This window comes from Globicephala melas, chromosome 5, assembly GCF_963455315.2.
Source record: "Globicephala melas chromosome 5, mGloMel1.2, whole genome shotgun sequence".
NCBI lineage: Eukaryota > Metazoa > Chordata > Mammalia > Artiodactyla > Delphinidae > Globicephala > Globicephala melas.
In genome coordinates this window covers 119,744,110-119,761,989 of record NC_083318.1, presented here as the reverse complement: position 1 = coordinate 119,761,989, position 17,880 = coordinate 119,744,110, and the positions used below count along the sequence as shown (strand labels likewise).

At 35.7% G+C, this 17,880-nt stretch overlaps 1 protein-coding gene across 4 annotated transcripts in view; it reads right to left on the bottom strand.

Annotated features, from left to right (window-relative positions):
* Window positions 1–7,909: 7,909 nt before the first annotated feature.
* The window catches only part of UBE2D3 (ubiquitin conjugating enzyme E2 D3), a 29,322-nt gene continuing 19,351 nt past the window's right edge, over window positions 7,910–17,880 (bottom strand). For all 4 annotated transcript variants that reach the window (XM_060299750.1, XM_060299749.2, XM_070045608.1 and 1 more), the window contains exons 5-8: window positions 16,765–16,842; window positions 15,478–15,583; window positions 13,032–13,125; window positions 7,910–11,032 (exon numbers count right to left, since the gene is read on the bottom strand). In XM_060299750.1, coding sequence (XP_060155733.1) covers window positions 10,987–11,032; window positions 13,032–13,125; window positions 15,478–15,583; window positions 16,765–16,842 — 324 coding nt within the window. In that variant the 3' untranslated portion in view covers window positions 7,910–10,986. The remainder of the gene's footprint in view (window positions 11,033–13,031; window positions 13,126–15,477; window positions 15,584–16,764; window positions 16,843–17,880) is intronic.

Sequence of the window (17,880 nt, the reverse complement as noted above, 5' to 3'; positions counted from 1 at the left end):
TTTTTCCCAATTCCTCTGTCTTAATTCTTTTTTCCTACACTCTCACTATTCTGGGACTGTACCTCACAAAAATTAATTAATTAATTAAAAATTAGCAATTAAGCTTTGCCTCAGTCACTGTTTGCTAGGGGACTCGGGCAAAGACAACACTTTCTCTCAATTTATATTCATTAGGCTACTCAATCATTCTAGGGCTGTGCAATAAAAATTAGACATCCAGAGCAGTTCGATAGAATTATGTAATACTCATACGTAATTCAAAAATATCTAGTAGTCACATTTTAAAAAGTAAAAAGAAACAGGTGAAATTAATTTTAATAACACATTTTATTTAAACCAATATATTCAAAATACTATTTTAACATGTATTCAATATAATTATTGAGATATTTTACACTCTTTTTTCATACTAAGACTTCAAAATCTATTGTAAATTTTATACTTACAGCACACCTCACTTTTTTTTTTCTTTTATTTTTGCGGTACGCGGGCCTCTCACTGTTGTGGCCTCTTCCGCCGCAGAGCACAGGCTCCGGATGCGCAGGCCCAGGGGCCACGGCCCACGGGCCCAGCTGCTCTGCTGCATGTGGGATCCTCCCGGACCAGGGCATGAACCCACGTCCCCTGCACTGGCAGGCGGACTCTCAACCACTGTGCCACCAGGGAAGCCCCTCACTTTTGATCTGTATTCAATTTCATAAATTTTGCAGTGAAAACAATTCACATACCCAATTTGTTCTGAAATATTGGAAGATAATTCTCTGATATTTCTGAACATCTTGTGAGCAGAGGCACTGGATTCTTCTGTTCCAGATGATCTTTTAATAAAGGATGTTTGTATATACATCAGCTTTGGAAGAACAGCCATGTTCTAACCTGTGTAGTTAGGCAGAGAGAAAATTATTTCTTCTTCTGCCTTTTTGTTTTACTTAGGCCCTCAATGGATTGGATGATGCCGATTCACAGCAGGGAGGACGATCTGATTTACTTAGTCTACAGATTCAAATGCTGATCACTTTTGAAAAGACCCTCACCAAATCACCCAGAAATAATGTTTAACCAGTTCTCTGGGCATCCTGTGGTCCAGTCAAGTTGACACAGAAAATTAACCATCACAGTGCACAGTTCAGTGAGTTTTGGCAAACTTATATACTTGTGTAATCACACCCCCATTAAGATACAGAATATTTAATCCTAGAAAGTTCTCTTGTGCTTCTCTCCAAATTCCTCCCATTCCAGGTAATCACTGTTCTGCTTTCCAGCATCATGGTTTAATTTTGTCTCTCGGATGTCATGCAAATAGAATCATACACTATGGTTTTTTTTTACTTCTTTTGTTCAACAGTGTTTTTCAAATTTATCCATGTCATTCATCCTTATTCTTGAAAGATATTTTCCTTGGTATAGAATTCTAGGGTGATAGCTATTTCTTCTCAGTGTATTGAAGTTAATATTCCACTGTCTTCTGTTTCCGTTGCTACTGAGAAATCTTTCATTTTTGCTCTTCCATCAATCAACCTATTGACTTTTTTTTTTCTTTTCTTTTTGCAGGTAATCTACTTTATTTGCAGAGGAAGTAACAGCTCTGTACGGACCCCTGGACTACAGGTGGGCTGCACACATGCTGTTCAGGTGTGTAATCCTCCAGGCCACAAGAAACTGTGTGCAGGCCATGCAGGAACTTTGGTTTCCATGTCAAGGGGGCTGCAAAAAGATTATCTCAAGGGGGGCTGCAAAAAGATTATCTCAAGGGGGGCTGCAAAAAGATTATCACCTGGCCAAGGCTGCAAGGTCACAGATGGATTGTGTTCTGGGCCTGTGGACATTTACTAAATGTCTTCAAACCCACCCCAGCCAACCCCCAGCGCATACTAGGAACAGCTGGAGAGCCTCTTTTTTCCTGCACTATCCCTCCAGTGCCTTCTACTGAGAAAGCTTAATATTGTGTTCGTTTTAAAGGGAAATCTTAAAGGAATTCAGTTGTTTATCACAGAGGATATATATATATATATTTCTTTCCTCTCCCGTTTCGAAGCACAGGCTCCGGACGCGCAGGCTCAGCGGCCATAGCTCACAGGTCTAGCCGCTCCGCAGCATGTGGGATCTTCCCGGACCGGGGCACGAACCCGTGTCCCCTGCATCAGCAGGCGGACTCTCAACCACTGCACCACCAAGGAAGCCCCACAGAGGATATATTTATTGAAATGTGCATTTAGGGCCTAGAGGCAATAAATTGAACTCAAGCTCCAATTAGACATGTTAGACTGATTCACATCTCACTCCATGTTTCTTAGACTCTTTACATCTCTTTGTGCTACATTCAGAATTTCTTCATAACTTCCACTGCTCTAATTCTTTATTCATCTATGTCTGTTGGGATATTAAACCTGTCTTCTGAGTTTAAATTTCAGTTATTCTATTTTTTTTTAATTTCTGGAAGTACTGCTTTTGGTTAATTTTCAATCTGTCATTTTTTATAGTCTCTTGTTCTTTATTCATATTTGAAACTTTTATTTCTGGCATAATGATTAAGAGGTAAGACTCTGGAATTTCATTACCTGGATTTATATCCCAACCTCTGCCATTAACTGAGTAACCTTGGGTAAGTCATTTATCGTCTTTGTTCCTCAGTTTCCTCATCAGTAAAGCAGAAACAGTCATGTAAGTATATGTCTGTTAATTAAGTATATGTTTGTTGATAATAATGTAAGTGTAAGTAATAAGTATATGTTTGTTATGAGAATTAAGAGTTAAGAATTCAGAATTCAGAACAGTTCTTGGCACCTAAAAATTTTTACCTAAGTGTCGGCTACTGCCTTTTGTGGCTGAGTTTTTGGATAGGAAATTCATATAACATGAAATTAACCATTTAAAAATGTACCATTTACTGACATTCAGTGTGTTCACAATGTTGTGCAACCATCACCTCTATCTACTCCCAAGGTATTTTTAATTTTTATCACTCACAAGGGAGACCTCATACCTGCTAAGCAGTCACTACTCATTCTTTTCTCCCCCGCACCCAGTCCCTGGCACATACCAATCTGCCTTTTGTCTCTCTAGATTTGACTATTCTGGATATTCATAGCAATGGAAGCATACAATATGTTTCCTTTTACGTCTGGCTTCTTTCACTTAATATAATGTTTTCAAGATTCATCTACATTGTAGCATGTATCAGTACTACATTCCTTTTTATGGCTGAATAATATGCCATTGTATGGATCTATCACATTTTGTTTATTCATTCATCCATTGTTTCCATCTTTGACTATTGTGAGTAATGCTATGGATATTCATGTACAAATATGTGTTTGAACATGTTTTTAATTCTTTTGTGTATATATCTAGGAATGTAATTGCTGAGTCATATGGCAATTCTGTGTTTAATTTTTTGAGGAGTTACCAAACTGCTTTCCATAGAAGCTGGATCTTCTTACATTCCTACCAGCAATGTACAATGGCTCTAGATTCTCCAAATCCTCACACTTATTTTCCATTTTTTTAAATTATAGCTATCCTATCAAGTGTGAAGTGGTATCTTATCTTGATTTGCATAGTAATGATGTTGAGCATCTTTTTCACGTTTGGTGGCCACTTGTACATCTTTTTTTTTTTTTTGAGAAACGTCTTTTCAAATCTTTTCCCATTTTTAAATTGGGTTTTTTTTTGTTTTTTAAGGATTCTTTATATATTCTGGATATTAGACCCTTACCAGATATGTGATTTGCAAATACTTTCTGCTTTTAGGTTGTCTTTTCACTTTGATACACAGAAGTTTACAATTTTGAGGAAGTCCTTTATCTATTTTTTCTTTCATTGCTTGTGCTTTTGGTATCATATCTAAGAATTTATTGCCAAATCCAAAGTCATGAAAATTTACTCCTCTTTTCTTCTAAGAGTTTTATAGTTTTAGATCTTCCATTAAGGACTTTGATCCATTTTGAGTTGTTTTGTATATAATGTGAGGTAGCGGCCCAAATTCTTTTTTTTTTTTTTTTTGCATGTTAATATCCAGTTGTCTCAGCACCATTTGTTGAAGAGACTGTTCATTCCCCATTGAGTGGTCTTGGCACCCTGTTGACCATAATACGTATATGAGCTTACTTCTGGACTCTCAATTATATTCCATTGGTCTATAAATTTATCTTTATGCTAGTACCATACTGGTTTGATGACTGTAGCTTTGTAGTAAATTTTGAAATCAGAAAGTATGAGTCCTCTTTGTTCTTCTTCAAGATTGTTTTTTTGTGCTCCTTTGCAATTCTGTATGAATTTTTGTATCTCCCATTTCTGCAAAAACAATCATTGGGATTTTCATAGGGTTTGCATTGAATCTGTAGATTGCTTTGGGGATCACTGCCATCTTAACGATAATAAATCTAATTCCCATTTATTTAGGACTTTTCAGAAATACCTTGTAGTTTTCAGTATACAAGTTTTGCCACTTCCTTGGTTAAATTTATTCTTATTTCTTTTTGATGCTATTATAAATGGAATTGTTTTCTTAGTTTCATTTTAGGATTCTTCATTGCTTATAGAAATACAACTGAGGGAGTTCCCTAGTGGCCTAATGGTTAGGATTCCAGGCTTTCACTGCCATGGCCCAGGTTCAATCCCTGATCAGGGAACTGAGATCCTGCAAGCTGTGTGGTCAAAAAAACCCCAAAAACTGATGTGTTGATTTTTGTATCCTGCAATTTTGCTGAATTATTAGCTCTAATAATTTATATTCTATATCACATCCGCTGCCAATGTAGTTTTACTTCCTCCTTTCCAATTTGGATGACCTGATGTTTTTTAATGTCTGAAATTTTTGCAAGTCAATTCCTACTCATGGCACTATGTTGCTTTGTACTTTTATTTTCCTTTCTGATTTTTAACTGTGAGCTATTATTGAGTCCCTGCAGAGTATTTGTTTGCTTCCGCCAGCACTGGGTTGCTCTGACTTGGAACTTTAAAAAATAAACCTTCTGCTTGGGTTTTCTCAGACTACCTATGTAGTAAGATTTAAGGCTACAAATCTTCACAAAGGTCAAACTATTATTACATATTCTGAGAGAATACTCTCCTGCCACAGAGCATCAAGATTCAAGATATGCAAACTCCTCATCGTATGTATTAAGGATGGGTTTATCCTGTTTGAACACCACTCTTTGGATGCATTCTGGGCTTTGCAAAGGTCATGAAAATACATTTCATTGGTTCTTCAAGTGTGTTCAAGATGAAAGCTAGTTTCTGATTATAGTCAGCTTCCTTTTTGGGTTCCTGTTTTAATTTGGTTTTGGCTTGAGAGTACTTTCTTTCTCGACAGATTTTTTTTAAAAACACTTTTTAGAAGTGTTTTTTCCCACCATGTTTAGTTGCTTTTTCACAGGAGAGATGGTCAGTGTAATCATCTATACTGAAATGTCCATCCACTCACTGAGGTGGCCTTTAAGTCAGTCAAGGTTCCATTAATTATTTTTCTATAGTATACTGAAGTTTTTGGTTTTTGTACTTTTGGAGTTAAAGAAAAACAAGGAATACTTTTGGCAAAGCCTAATATTTAGCTCATAGTCATCTATTAAATATCTGACCACCTAACAATGTGCCAGGCAGTCACCTAAGTCATGTAGGGGAACAAAACAAAAATCCTGTTCTTACAGAGCTTACATTCTGGGGTGAGGTTGGGGAGGTAACAGTAAATATTACATTTAAGGTGGGTATTACAGAGTATGCCACAGTGCACTCTATAGTGGCAGTGCTGTGCTGGTATTTTATATAGAATAGTTGAGAAAAAAACAGATGGGTTGACATTTGAACAGAGACTTAACAGGGAAGAAAGGGCTGTACTTTATCTTTGATAATTCCAGGTAAAGGGAAGAACAAGGGAAACATCTTGAGGTAAGAAAAAGCCCGCTGTGTTCAAGCCTCAGCAGAGGCCTGTGTGACGGAGCTGAGGAAGTTGGTGGGGAAGAGTGATTAGGGAAGAAGTTAATGTGGTGGGAAAAGTCATTCCAGCCTGTAAATTGCTTCTAGGATTTTGGCTTTTGCTCTGAATGAGGTGAGAAACCATTAGGTTTGGAGCAAAGCAATAACACGATCAGATATGGTTTAAAAGGAATATGGTGGCTGCTGAGTGTGGGATAGATTACTGCAAAGTAAAAAGCAGGGACACTACTCAGGTTATTGCAAGAATCCAAGAGATGATGTAGATTTAGACCACTGTGACAGCAGTGAATATGGTGAATAGGTAGATTCTGAAAAAAAAAAAAATTAGGTAGAACTGACAGAATTGCTGTTTAATTTGGAAGTGTGAGAAATCAAGGTTAATGCCTAGGTTTTGGGCCAGCGCAACTAAAATGTTTGTACTTACTGAGGACAAGAAGAGGTAGGGGCGTGTGTCTGCATGTAGAAATCAAGTCAGTCATCCTTTAGACAGCCAGATGGGATGATGAATAGGAAGTTCCTGAACAGGAAGTTCAGGAGAAATGGCTGGTAGGTCAACATATCACAATGGTTAACTGTGTTCTTAAGCAACTAGGGCATGAAAGTACTTCATTGTTTGGCCTTACTTGACAATACTCAAATTTGATATGGTAAACAAGGAATCGAGGTTACATAGAGGCTCAGACAATAGTAAGAATGAAAAGTAGTTATTTCATAAAACCATTTTCTACAATACAGAAAAAAATTAAGAGGGCTCTTAAAATTTTTTAAATACATAATTTCATCCAGAAAGTGTACAACTTGGGAAGAGATTATCGACAACGGAATGTTAAAACAACATATTCCATGTAAAAAAGCAACTATCAGGAACACTGTGTACCAGAGTTATTCATTAAAAAATTCTTTAAAATGAGGCAAAGGAACTAGTAGTTTAACAGAGTATCAGGAAAGAATGCAAAATATTGGTTAATTACTGGGGACCTGAAAAAAAAAACACTCGGCTAACTGCAATCTTCCTAGTCTTCCTAGAACTTTTTGACTTTTCAACACAAGTTCTTCCATAACTTTTATTTTGAAGGGGGAGGGGCTGTCATGTCTTAAATTTCTGGTCCAAATACCCTTACTGTTTTATTTTTCTGTTATATTGGGAGAGTAGAAAGTTTTAATAGCTACCTTAGGGTATGTTCAGTATCTTCTAAATTCAATGAAGACTGCTAACACCCTTCACATGACATCTTACGTTTTCAAACCACCTCCCACAGCCCCCCAAAAGTTGCTTAGGCCACAGAATGAGACCAGGGCTCAAATCCTTGTTCAGCTAGGTTATCTAGCCAACACTTAGCAGGAAAACTCTTGCACCTGGTTACTCATTTTAACTACTACTTGGCTACTGGCTGAATTATGCATACCCAGAATAAAGTTAGGTCTTAGTTATAAATTTGAATGTCACTGGGTTAGACTGTTACTCAAATTAGTTCACTGTAGGATGTTAATAAATCTTATTAAGTAAACATGTAAATCAACCCACAGTATTAAAAGTACTACGAATTTGTCATTGTTAGAAATGTAATACTTGGGCATACAATGTAACAAGTTCTCTTACAGCCATGAAACATCAAGAGTAAAATGAGTAAAATCATCATAGGGTCGGAAGTATCACTGCCATAGTCTACTACAAGGGAGAACTAGGAACAGCCTTCACCTGGATGGTTTTTCAAAACAGGCCACTGGGTACCATTCCATAGTTTCTCAATCAGTGGCCTGGAGTGGGGTCTGATAACTTTCGTTTTAGAGAACTTCCCAAATGATACTGATTATTGCTGGTCTTGGGGTCACGTTTTGAGAATCACTGTCCTAAATTCTTTACAGACCATTGTTTTTGTTATAACTGTAAGAAATTCAAAAATAGAACTCACACACAGTATTAAGTTAAAGTGTGGATTTCATGTTAGCTGGAATTACCGAGTTAAGACCAGAGTGTCTTTAAACACAGACTTTAATGGTAACAATCCTTTAAGCTCTATTAACCTTAGCTATTACAAGTGTTATGCAGATGTCACTATTAGACAATATTTAGTGACTTGCACTGGGTTCCTCATAAAATAGAGACAAATTCACTTAAAACTGTAATCAACAATCATTTAACAGTTTTGTTATGCCAACACAAAACATGGCTAATTTGAGTCACTTCCAAAATCACTAACACAGCATGATCAGTATCTGAAGTATGTCAACTAAGCCATTTAAAAAAAAAAAAAAAAGTGAGTGTTTCACTACCCCTGAGACCACCAGTTAACTGTGGTTCATACTTTAAAAAATTGTGAGTACACCCACACAAGAAAGCAGAGTAGTAAGTTATTTTTTTCTTTTAAATCTGATTATCACATTGCAAACCTGCCCAGGAACAAAAATGAGTCACTTAAAATATAATTTATCATTAACAGCTCAACTGGACTATAATCCCCATAGGTTAAGAGAAACTTAAGTATTTAAAATCTGAGTTATGCATTAAAAGACATAGGAAACAGGAAGAACCAAAATCAATTTTTAATCTAACGATCACTTCAGTCCTATACATGGCACTAGTAATATATATGGGGGGGGAAGGACAAATTCTTGGATTCTTTTGAAGGTTTCATTGCAGATGATCTCAAGTCCAGTGTTCATACATTCAAAAATGTTGGTTTTCCAGGTACTTTACTGTTCTCTTAAACCTGGAGAAGCCTTTATGGCTTATTCCCTTAGAAGTGACATATGAAATATAGAAAGCATCAAGTCAAAGATACAGAGAACTGGACACATCTACTAATCATTATGACAATAGTTTAAGGAAGTCATCTCTATAAACACTTAAGGGCTGTCTATGGCTAAAAAGGTCAATTTGAAAGCCAATTAGGAATCCAGAAGCTCTGACAAGTATGTTTTATTCGTGGTTGGCTTTTAAGAAATGATATGCCTACTATAAAAGCTGTTATTTTGAGGGAATCTCAGTATTTATTCTAAAAATAGAGCCAAAAAAAGTTTCTTACCTTGTGGAGAGGTATGTTACTAATTTCTCATTTGTACTTTGAATCCAACAGTTTTAACAGTATGACATCTACCCTTGAGTTGTTTTTAAAGCAAAAGATAAAACGAAAAATTCACTCATTGGAAAATTGTATAACTGGATTGATATTTCTCAATGAAATGCTTATTACAGAATTAACAAAGCCAAAACATCTTCGGAAGGCATGCATTTCACTTTCAGTTTAGAGAAGAACCTTAAGTCAATAAATCATGTCCAAACTACATATTAAAATGTTTATAAAAATCAAGCTTTAACATTTATTTTATATCTAACTTTCCACATCTGTGCGCAGACAAGGAATAAGATTGCACATAAGTGTAAGCAGTGCAAAAATGTGGAAGTGGAAAAGTCACAGATGTGCTAGAAATTGAATACAGGACTGTAAGAAAGCAATGGACAAATCAAAATAACTAGGAAAAAGTAATAAAACTATAGGGTCAGAATTAGGAAGGGTGAAGAATGATAATGCCCTTGTTACTACAGAAGTTAAATAAGTGGCACAGATAGCACTTGTCAAACAAAAAATAATCCAATAGCATTGACTTTTATTCATTCATGTTAAGTCACCTGAAATGATATCTGTTGCATTTAAATGCTCATTAATGTAAATGGCTGAACAAATTCATTTTAATGGATACTCACTCCATTAAAAAAAAAAAAACCTCAATATCCCACATAGTTAAGTCACTTCAACATAGCCTTATGACAACTCCCACACCAAAACAGTACTTTATTTTGTAAATTTTGACCCATTATTACTCCCATGTTATGGTTTTTTCAGCTGTCAAGTGTACAACGTGAAGAAAAAATTTAGTTAGATAGGGGTTGCACCTGGAAAATAAATTTCTTAAACTCCATATACACGTTTCAAAACTGCTGGGTCCCAAGTCCATCAATGAACTCCCGGGCTGCCAGTATCATGTGCAGCATACTAAAGCTACACTATCTGAATAGCTTATTAATTCTGCATAAATCAGGTCAATCAATGTGTCAACCTGTAACAGACTGCACACTTTTAACTGAACATGGCAAAATATTCACTCTCTAGAACTTTACATCATCATTTGATGTCAAACAATGAAGCAAATCCCAACAGTATATACAAAAAACAGCTTTGCATTTACAAAAGATTGTTTCCCATACTGATTAATCCAGGCAGCTAACTCATTGGTTTATGCAACTTTATTGAAGAAAAATAAATCAATTACTAGCAGAGCTATTAGTTGATCACTCATCCATTGACAACTTGCATCATTTATTCAGTGCTATATTAAACAGTGTATTGGAAGATAGATTAACTAATAGCTCCAAGCCTCCTAACAATTTAAATGAAAATTACAAAATGTTTGAGACCCTATTTTGGAATACAAAGGGTGTTTGACTTCCAATTTCCATTCTCTGTAGAACAAGAACAGGTCATTCCTTTATTGACATGCATAAAATACATCACATTTTCTGTTCTGCTGATGCTATAAATTCAATACCAATTCTCCAGCCACATCAGTTATGAGCATAAAGTATATCATGTAACCTCAAATCTCTAACAGTGGAAGGCTTACACAAGAATGGATGCTGCTAGAATAATGCTGCTTCCCTTGATGTGGCAACTGAGCATCCATCTCCCTCCCCCTCTGATGATTCTTCAGCATGTTAGAGCAGTGAGGAATGGTTTTAGTCTCATAACCAAGTTAGAGTGAAGACATTGGCCACATAATACACATGCTCCATTTTTTTAAAAAATTCTGAATCTTGGGCAACTGTTCTCTTGTAACTACTTTACAGTTTCTAAAAGCAGTTATTGTCCAAAGCTGGAAGAACTTAAGTCTTCTCAGATGAGCATGTGAATGAATGGAGGGAGGTAAACGAAAAATAAAATTAAAAAAGATGAGGTCTGATAGGGGAGCAGCCGGATAAGAAAATCAAAAAAGGAACAGTAATTTAAAGTTTATTCCAGCTATAATGCAGGTTATTCTGACTTTAAGGTAGCATCACATGGCATACTTCTGAGTCCATTCCCGAGATATTCTGTTGTACCTGTAAATAAAAAAGATGTTATTTAAAAAGTTAAAATAATTTTTAATACTTAAAAGGGAAGGAAAGAATCTATTTTACCTCTAGACTCACCAGGGAGTCACCTTTAATGGCTATGATTAGAATAAAGCCAACAAGGAAGAAAAAGCACTGATACTCAAAGCAATGTAGGAAACGAAAACTTTATGCTTCAATACAATGTCCTAATACACTGAAAGTAGTATTTTAATAAACACATAGAATGGCTAACAAAAATCAAAGACCTTTTCTGTCTCCTACCACTGAGCTAATGTTCTATTAGAAACTCTACAACTAGTATCCATTCCAACAAATTTTAACATTTAAAATTTTTTTTACAATTCATCAGAACAGCAGATTCTGTACATCTATAGCAATTTCCATTAAAGCCAGACCAAACAATGAACTAAAACATTTTTATCTGAATCCTAGACTTTGAATAGTTACTTGACCCTGGATATTACCAAAAGAGAAAATGCCTTTGAGACTTCGGCACAGGCAGAAAAGTAAGACACTGGGTAAGGTGATGAAAGAGCAGTAACTTTCAAGACGAGGTGGGTGTCATGTGTTAATCAAAACCACGTGTTACTTTTAAAGTGTGGTGATTGGCGCTAACAAGCCCCACTTGAGACCTGATGAATGAGACTCTGGAGTACAACTGGGGGCATCTTTGTTTTAAAAGACCAATAGATAATTCATACCTGAGCAAGGTTATTTATTACTGAGGAAGATCACTAATACTGATAAAATGCTATCAATTTCTCCTTGTATTACAACCATGCCACAGGCCACTTACCCGAACAAATAATGAAGTGATAACTTTAAGAAACAAATATATAAAAGGGCATAGGAGAACTTTTGATTTATATTTACAGTTTGACCTCTATAAAACATTAACTTCATTTCAAACTGAGAACTAAACATAATTCAACCATTTTTCTAACTTTAACATATAAAAATTCTTTGCTCCAATTCATGGTTACTTCATTTAAGGATACCTCTTGTAAAGCCAGCACTTTAAAACAAAGGTTTTTATTTAGCATACGGGGAGCCACAAAGTATAGCTGACACTAATGCATGCTTGTCAGTAATGAACATTTAGTATAGATGGTGAGGATTAAAAGTGTTTCTCCCTTACATTGTTACCTCTTGGCAAAATTTTAACCAAGTTACCACATTCCATATAGTACTGAAGTTTAAAATATACCAATTTTAAAGTTAAAATTTAAATACTGTAGTAGTTTGAAAAAGAAACTAAAATTTTCTTTTCTTACTGGTGCTAGATAACTGGTTTGCCATGCAAAAATACTTTCAAGCAATAATGACTATTGGGTATACTTTCACGCTAAACAGAGATCAAGCAGTTAAATGTACAGTTTTCAGAAAACTGCCACATCTGTTACCTTTTGTTAGTTAATACAGTGCCTTAACGCATGCAGCACTCAAGTGCTGGCAGTACCATGAATAAGCGCACCATAGAGTGCAGATCCTCTTACCCTACAACATAGCGTATTTCTCTGTCCACTCTCTTGCTAACCTATTGTACCTAATTGAACAAGTATACTTAGCATTAATTATAACATACAAAAGTTATAATGGTAAAGTTGTACATACATAAAGAATTCAATATATAAAAAATTTAGACCAAATTTTTACAACAGTACCGATATTTTTTTTCAAAAACATAATTGGGGTGAAGAAAAAATACCTTTCTTCCTCAAAACAAAGTGACAAAACGTTGAACATGTTAGAAAAATAAAACATTTTAGATGGGCTATTTATTGCTACATAAACCAAAACCTAGTAATTAAAAAAAAAAATCACATTTCAGTAACTGGTTTTCTGCACATTTCAACTATCATCTTACCAGAAATAAGCATCAAGTCTTCTTGGCGTTGCCCTGACGACTTACAGCAAAGTATAAGCCTAACTCATTAAGAAAAGCCACTTTTTATACTGTTTTCTTAAACTAGTACATACTTACTTATCTCTGTCTGTTTTATAGATCCGTGCAATCTCTGGCACTAGGGGGTCATCTGGGTTTGGATCACATAGCAGTGAACAAATGGATAAAAGAACTGGAAGAAAACAAATGCCTGTTACCCATCATCAGGAATTTGGATAAATACAAGTATTTAAAAACATGTATTATAAACCTCAATCTTCAAAAGATTTTTATTGGTTTATATCTTAATCTCCGTAAGACAAAGCTTTACGGAGATTCTGCTTTATAGGAGACAAGTTCCTGGTAGGTAAGAAATACTAAAATAGATCTTTGCTGGCATCAAGGTTACTGATTAGCTATAAAAATCTGCCAAAATCAGGGGTTCTAAGACAGTCAAATGATGCCATATTAGTTTGTATTACTTTTTTTTTTTTTTTTTTGCCGTGCTGCAAGCCATGTGGGATCTTAGTTCCCCAACCAGGGATCGAACCTGTGCCCCCTGTGGAAGAGTTCTAACCACTGGACCACCAGGGAATTCCCTGTATTACTTTTTAAAATAAAGTGGTATTAAGAATTTAAGTAACTGGAGTTTCTTGGTACTCTGCAGGGTGGGGGGACCTTGAATAAAAATATCTGGGGAACATCTGTGCAGTATTATTCTTAGCTGTTTGCCATGATAAAAAAATCCACTTTCTGTCCTGCTCTCGAGGGAGTTTCACAGAAATTCACAACTGCCCCCACTGACTGTATGTTTTGTCTTCCTGAATTTATAAGGTAGAGACCATATCACAAAAGTACTGGTTAAATTTAACAACGTCAAGATCTATTACTAAGTGGGCCTTCAACTCTAGCTCTTACCCTGTCCTGTTCAAAATATCAACTTAAAAGATGCCAAGCATCATGGAACATGTACCTAATTCCTTCTAAATGTCTGTTATGTGCCAGACACTGTGCAAGGTTTTTATAAAAGTTTAAGATATAAAAGCTTAAAGTGGTCAAAAAACAACATTATTATCGCACATATAATTTTAAACCCAAGTGCGGGGGCAGATATAAAACTAAACCCACGTTTATAGAAAAAGTATTCAGTATTACAGTGCATTCCCAACAATGGTTAAAAAAATAACCTGGAACCTAGTATTAAAGCTTTCTTAATACCAGATATCTGGTGTTAAGAGAGCCTGATCTGAAAAGAAACTTGAATGTATCCAAGAGGGTGAGAAATAGGCCTAAAATTATGCCTCACTTAAAAGAATTACAGCAGCATTCACCCAAATTGTTTTTCTTTCTCCCCGCAAAAAGTATTTCCTATCAAATAAAATTTTGGGAACACTACAAAGTCCCTTTAAGGAGATTCAAAAGCACTGTACAAGCATATGAAAGGCTTTATGATGTCCTGCCTTAAGAAACAAATGAACAGGGGCTTCCCTGGTGGCGCAGTGGTTGAGAGTCCGCCTGCCGATGCAGGGGACACGGGTTCGTGCCCCGGTCTGGGAAGATCCCACATGCCGCGGAGCGGCTAGGCCTGTGAGCCATGGCCGCTAAGCCTGCGAGTCCGGAGCCTTTGCTCCGCAACGGGAGAGGCCACAACAGTGAGAGGCCCGCGTACTGCCAAAAAAAAACCCAAAACCAAAAAACAACAACAAATGAACAAACAAAACCAGTTTCACTTTGCATTTACCATACTCATAAAAATAAAACTTTTGGTAAAACACAATTAACTATTTCAAGAAGCAATAATAAGTACTCAGCCAGAAATTGAGAATGCTTCGAGTCAGCTGCTATCCTCAAATATCTGAAATAATGTCATAATTAGCAACATTAAAAACTAATTTTGTGTACTAAGGAATGCCAATACCCCAAAACTGAAAATTACTAAAAGGCAGACTTCCTTCCCATTAAGTAGTTTTGTGTTAGATGATTTTATTTGTGGGGTAAAAGCGACATAAAAGCCACCAGAGTCATTCAAAGAGTAAGAGATGGAGAGACACTCCATCTCCATCTGGGATATTTACATGGAGACTGGACAACCTATTAAAGATGTCACATAATGGATCCCTATTAAAGCAGAAGAGCAGAATTTATCTACAGACCTTCCCAAGACTATACATTTTAGACTATTATTAGGTAGGAACAACCTACCATGATCACAAAACACCTAACTAAAGGTTTTTAAAAAAGGGTTTTTTATCTAAAAAATAATAAACACAGGAAAGCAAAATCACAATTTTTCTGTGAGAAAGCTCAAGTTTCAAAAGCTCTATTAACTTTTGGTATATCATTTTAGCTAAAATTTAGGCGACGAGTGAATGAGATGTGCAGGTGGCTTGGGACTGAAAAATACTGTAGAAATCAATTTGTTCCTTTCCCCACCTTTATCAAAAAGCTGTCATTATAAAAATACTCAGAAAAGTAGGCTCAAAAATGAAATTCCTTTAACTATTAGAAAATCAGCCTCTCAAGACTTTCTCTAAAACTATTTTACCTTTAGAAATAGTTAAAGCAGGAGACCACTGTGATCTTAGAATATCGAGACAAATGCTGCCATTACTGTTAATATTTGGATGATAAATTCTTGTTGTAAATGCAACCTAAAAATAAAAACAAAAACAAAAAAAACTTTAGATATTTTTCCCAAATAAAAACAAGCACCCTAAACTTTGGCAGAAGACTTTAGCAAGACTCAAAATACTGTTAAAATTCTAAAAAATCAAATAGCTAAAACCTAATTAATACACCTAAAAGGACCAAATATTACAGAAACTGGTTTCTATATTCTGACCAAGATCCCTCACGGGCTCTCCTATTTTTAATTAAAATGGAAAATACAACTTTGGGGCAAAAATTTTATTGTCAATGATATGGTGGGCTGTTCTGAAGGTTAACTTTTGGCCCTACCATATCATGAGTATCAAAGAGCCATTTGAAGGGTATTTAACATTCACTTAAAAATAAGAAACTTCCAGATGTAAACCAAAACACCCAGGCCAGCTCATTTAAGGCATCGAGTTACAAAGGTATGTATTTGAGCCTCCATTTCCACTGTACATAAAAAACACAAATTTGAATATCACAAAGGCATTTCATCTAAAATAACTGTCATATGCACCTATAATTGTGAAGATAGTTTTAGTGAAGTGCCAATGTTCTATATATATTATCTTCCATAGTTATTCATACAGATTGAGTTTATCTCAATGGCTCAAAAAGTTAAGGACCACATGCTTTTAATACCTATAAACCGGTCACCCCAGTGCATTAAGCAACTCTTGAGTTTTGATAAATTTACTGTTACGTGTGCAAGCTCAAAGCCCAAAATGTATTACAGTCTGTCTAAACCCCAATACAAATACGGTATAATTTTTAGCAACATGTGAAAATGCATACTGAAGTTGGATATTTGGAAGCCTAGTATTATAAGACACTAGGGTAATAATCCAAATCTGTATAAGCACAATAAAGGGGAAAATAAAAAAAGCTTTCACATGGTATATTTGAGGCTTGCAACATTAAGGATACGGCAATTCTCACCTCCACTTACAAAGTTCAAATCCAGATTCAGCTGCTCTTTTAACTAAAGGTTAAGAGTCAGCATTCAACATCAGTGATTCAACTCAATATATACATTCAGCCTCAATTATTCTTATTCACTATACATTCACATCAATTTAACCTTGACTTACACAGAACCCTAATTTCTAAGAATTAGAAATTCTTATTTTTGGAATAGAACACAAATCTATACTCACAAATTTGGAGGGGAAATACTTGCCTTAGGTGGTTTGAAGGGGTAGTCTGTAGGAAAATGAATTGTCAAAAAGAATACACCACCTTGATATGGGCTGTCATTCTGTGAAAAGAAAAATATGCTTAACTCTATTTTAAATGTTACTGCTAGATAATTCATGTAACATTTCTATTTTCTAAGCATTTCTCTAATATGAAGCAAAATTACCTATTTACACTGCAAGAGTCTAAATTATCCCACAATGAAGTCCGTATTAATGAAAAATCACAATATTTACTATAGAACAATGAACCCTACTTTACTTAGATCCTACTTTATGAAAGTTAAAGAAATTTAGAAAAAATAACCCAGAAACACAAGGTTCTAGACCCCAATTCTCACAAAGTATACTTAGCAATAAAAGTCTACATAATAATGTACCAAGTTATAATTTGAAAATATAAGTTTACATTTATTTGTAGAATATTTCTTCTAATGATAGTCATATATACACAAATGGCTTTGTACCTCAACAGGCTATTCTGGTTACTGGCAAACCAAAAAGTTAGGTCTTGTAGGTAACATAACAACTCCCTTCAGTAGGACAAGTAGAACAGAAACAGAATATGTTTTTAAAGAAAGTTTAGTTCCCAACTGGCTCCTCAAAATTCTCATTTAAAAACCATGAAGTCTTGGGACTTGCCTGGTGGCACAGTGTTTAAGAATCTGCCTGCCAATGCAGGGAACACGGGTTCGAGCCCTGGTCCAGGAAGATCCCACATGCCGCGGAGCAACTAAGTCCCTGCGCCACAACTACTGAAGCCCACGCGCTTAAGAGCCAAGTGCTCCGCAACAAGAGGAGCCACCACAATGAGAAGCCCGCGCACCGCAATGAAGAGTAGCCCCCGCTCGCTGCAACTAGAGAAACCCCGCACACAACAACGAAGACCCAATGCAGCCAAAAAAAAAAAAAAATTAATTAAAAAATAAAAACCATGAAGTTTTTTCTTCAAAAGCACAATACTGAGTTCTCTACAGCCAATCAATACACAGGATTACTAGATCTGGAAAACTGTGGAATGTTTGTTTGGTCCATTTCAACAGAAAATACGGAATTTTAAGCTATAGCACTACTTTTTCTCCTTAGCTGTCCTGCCCATT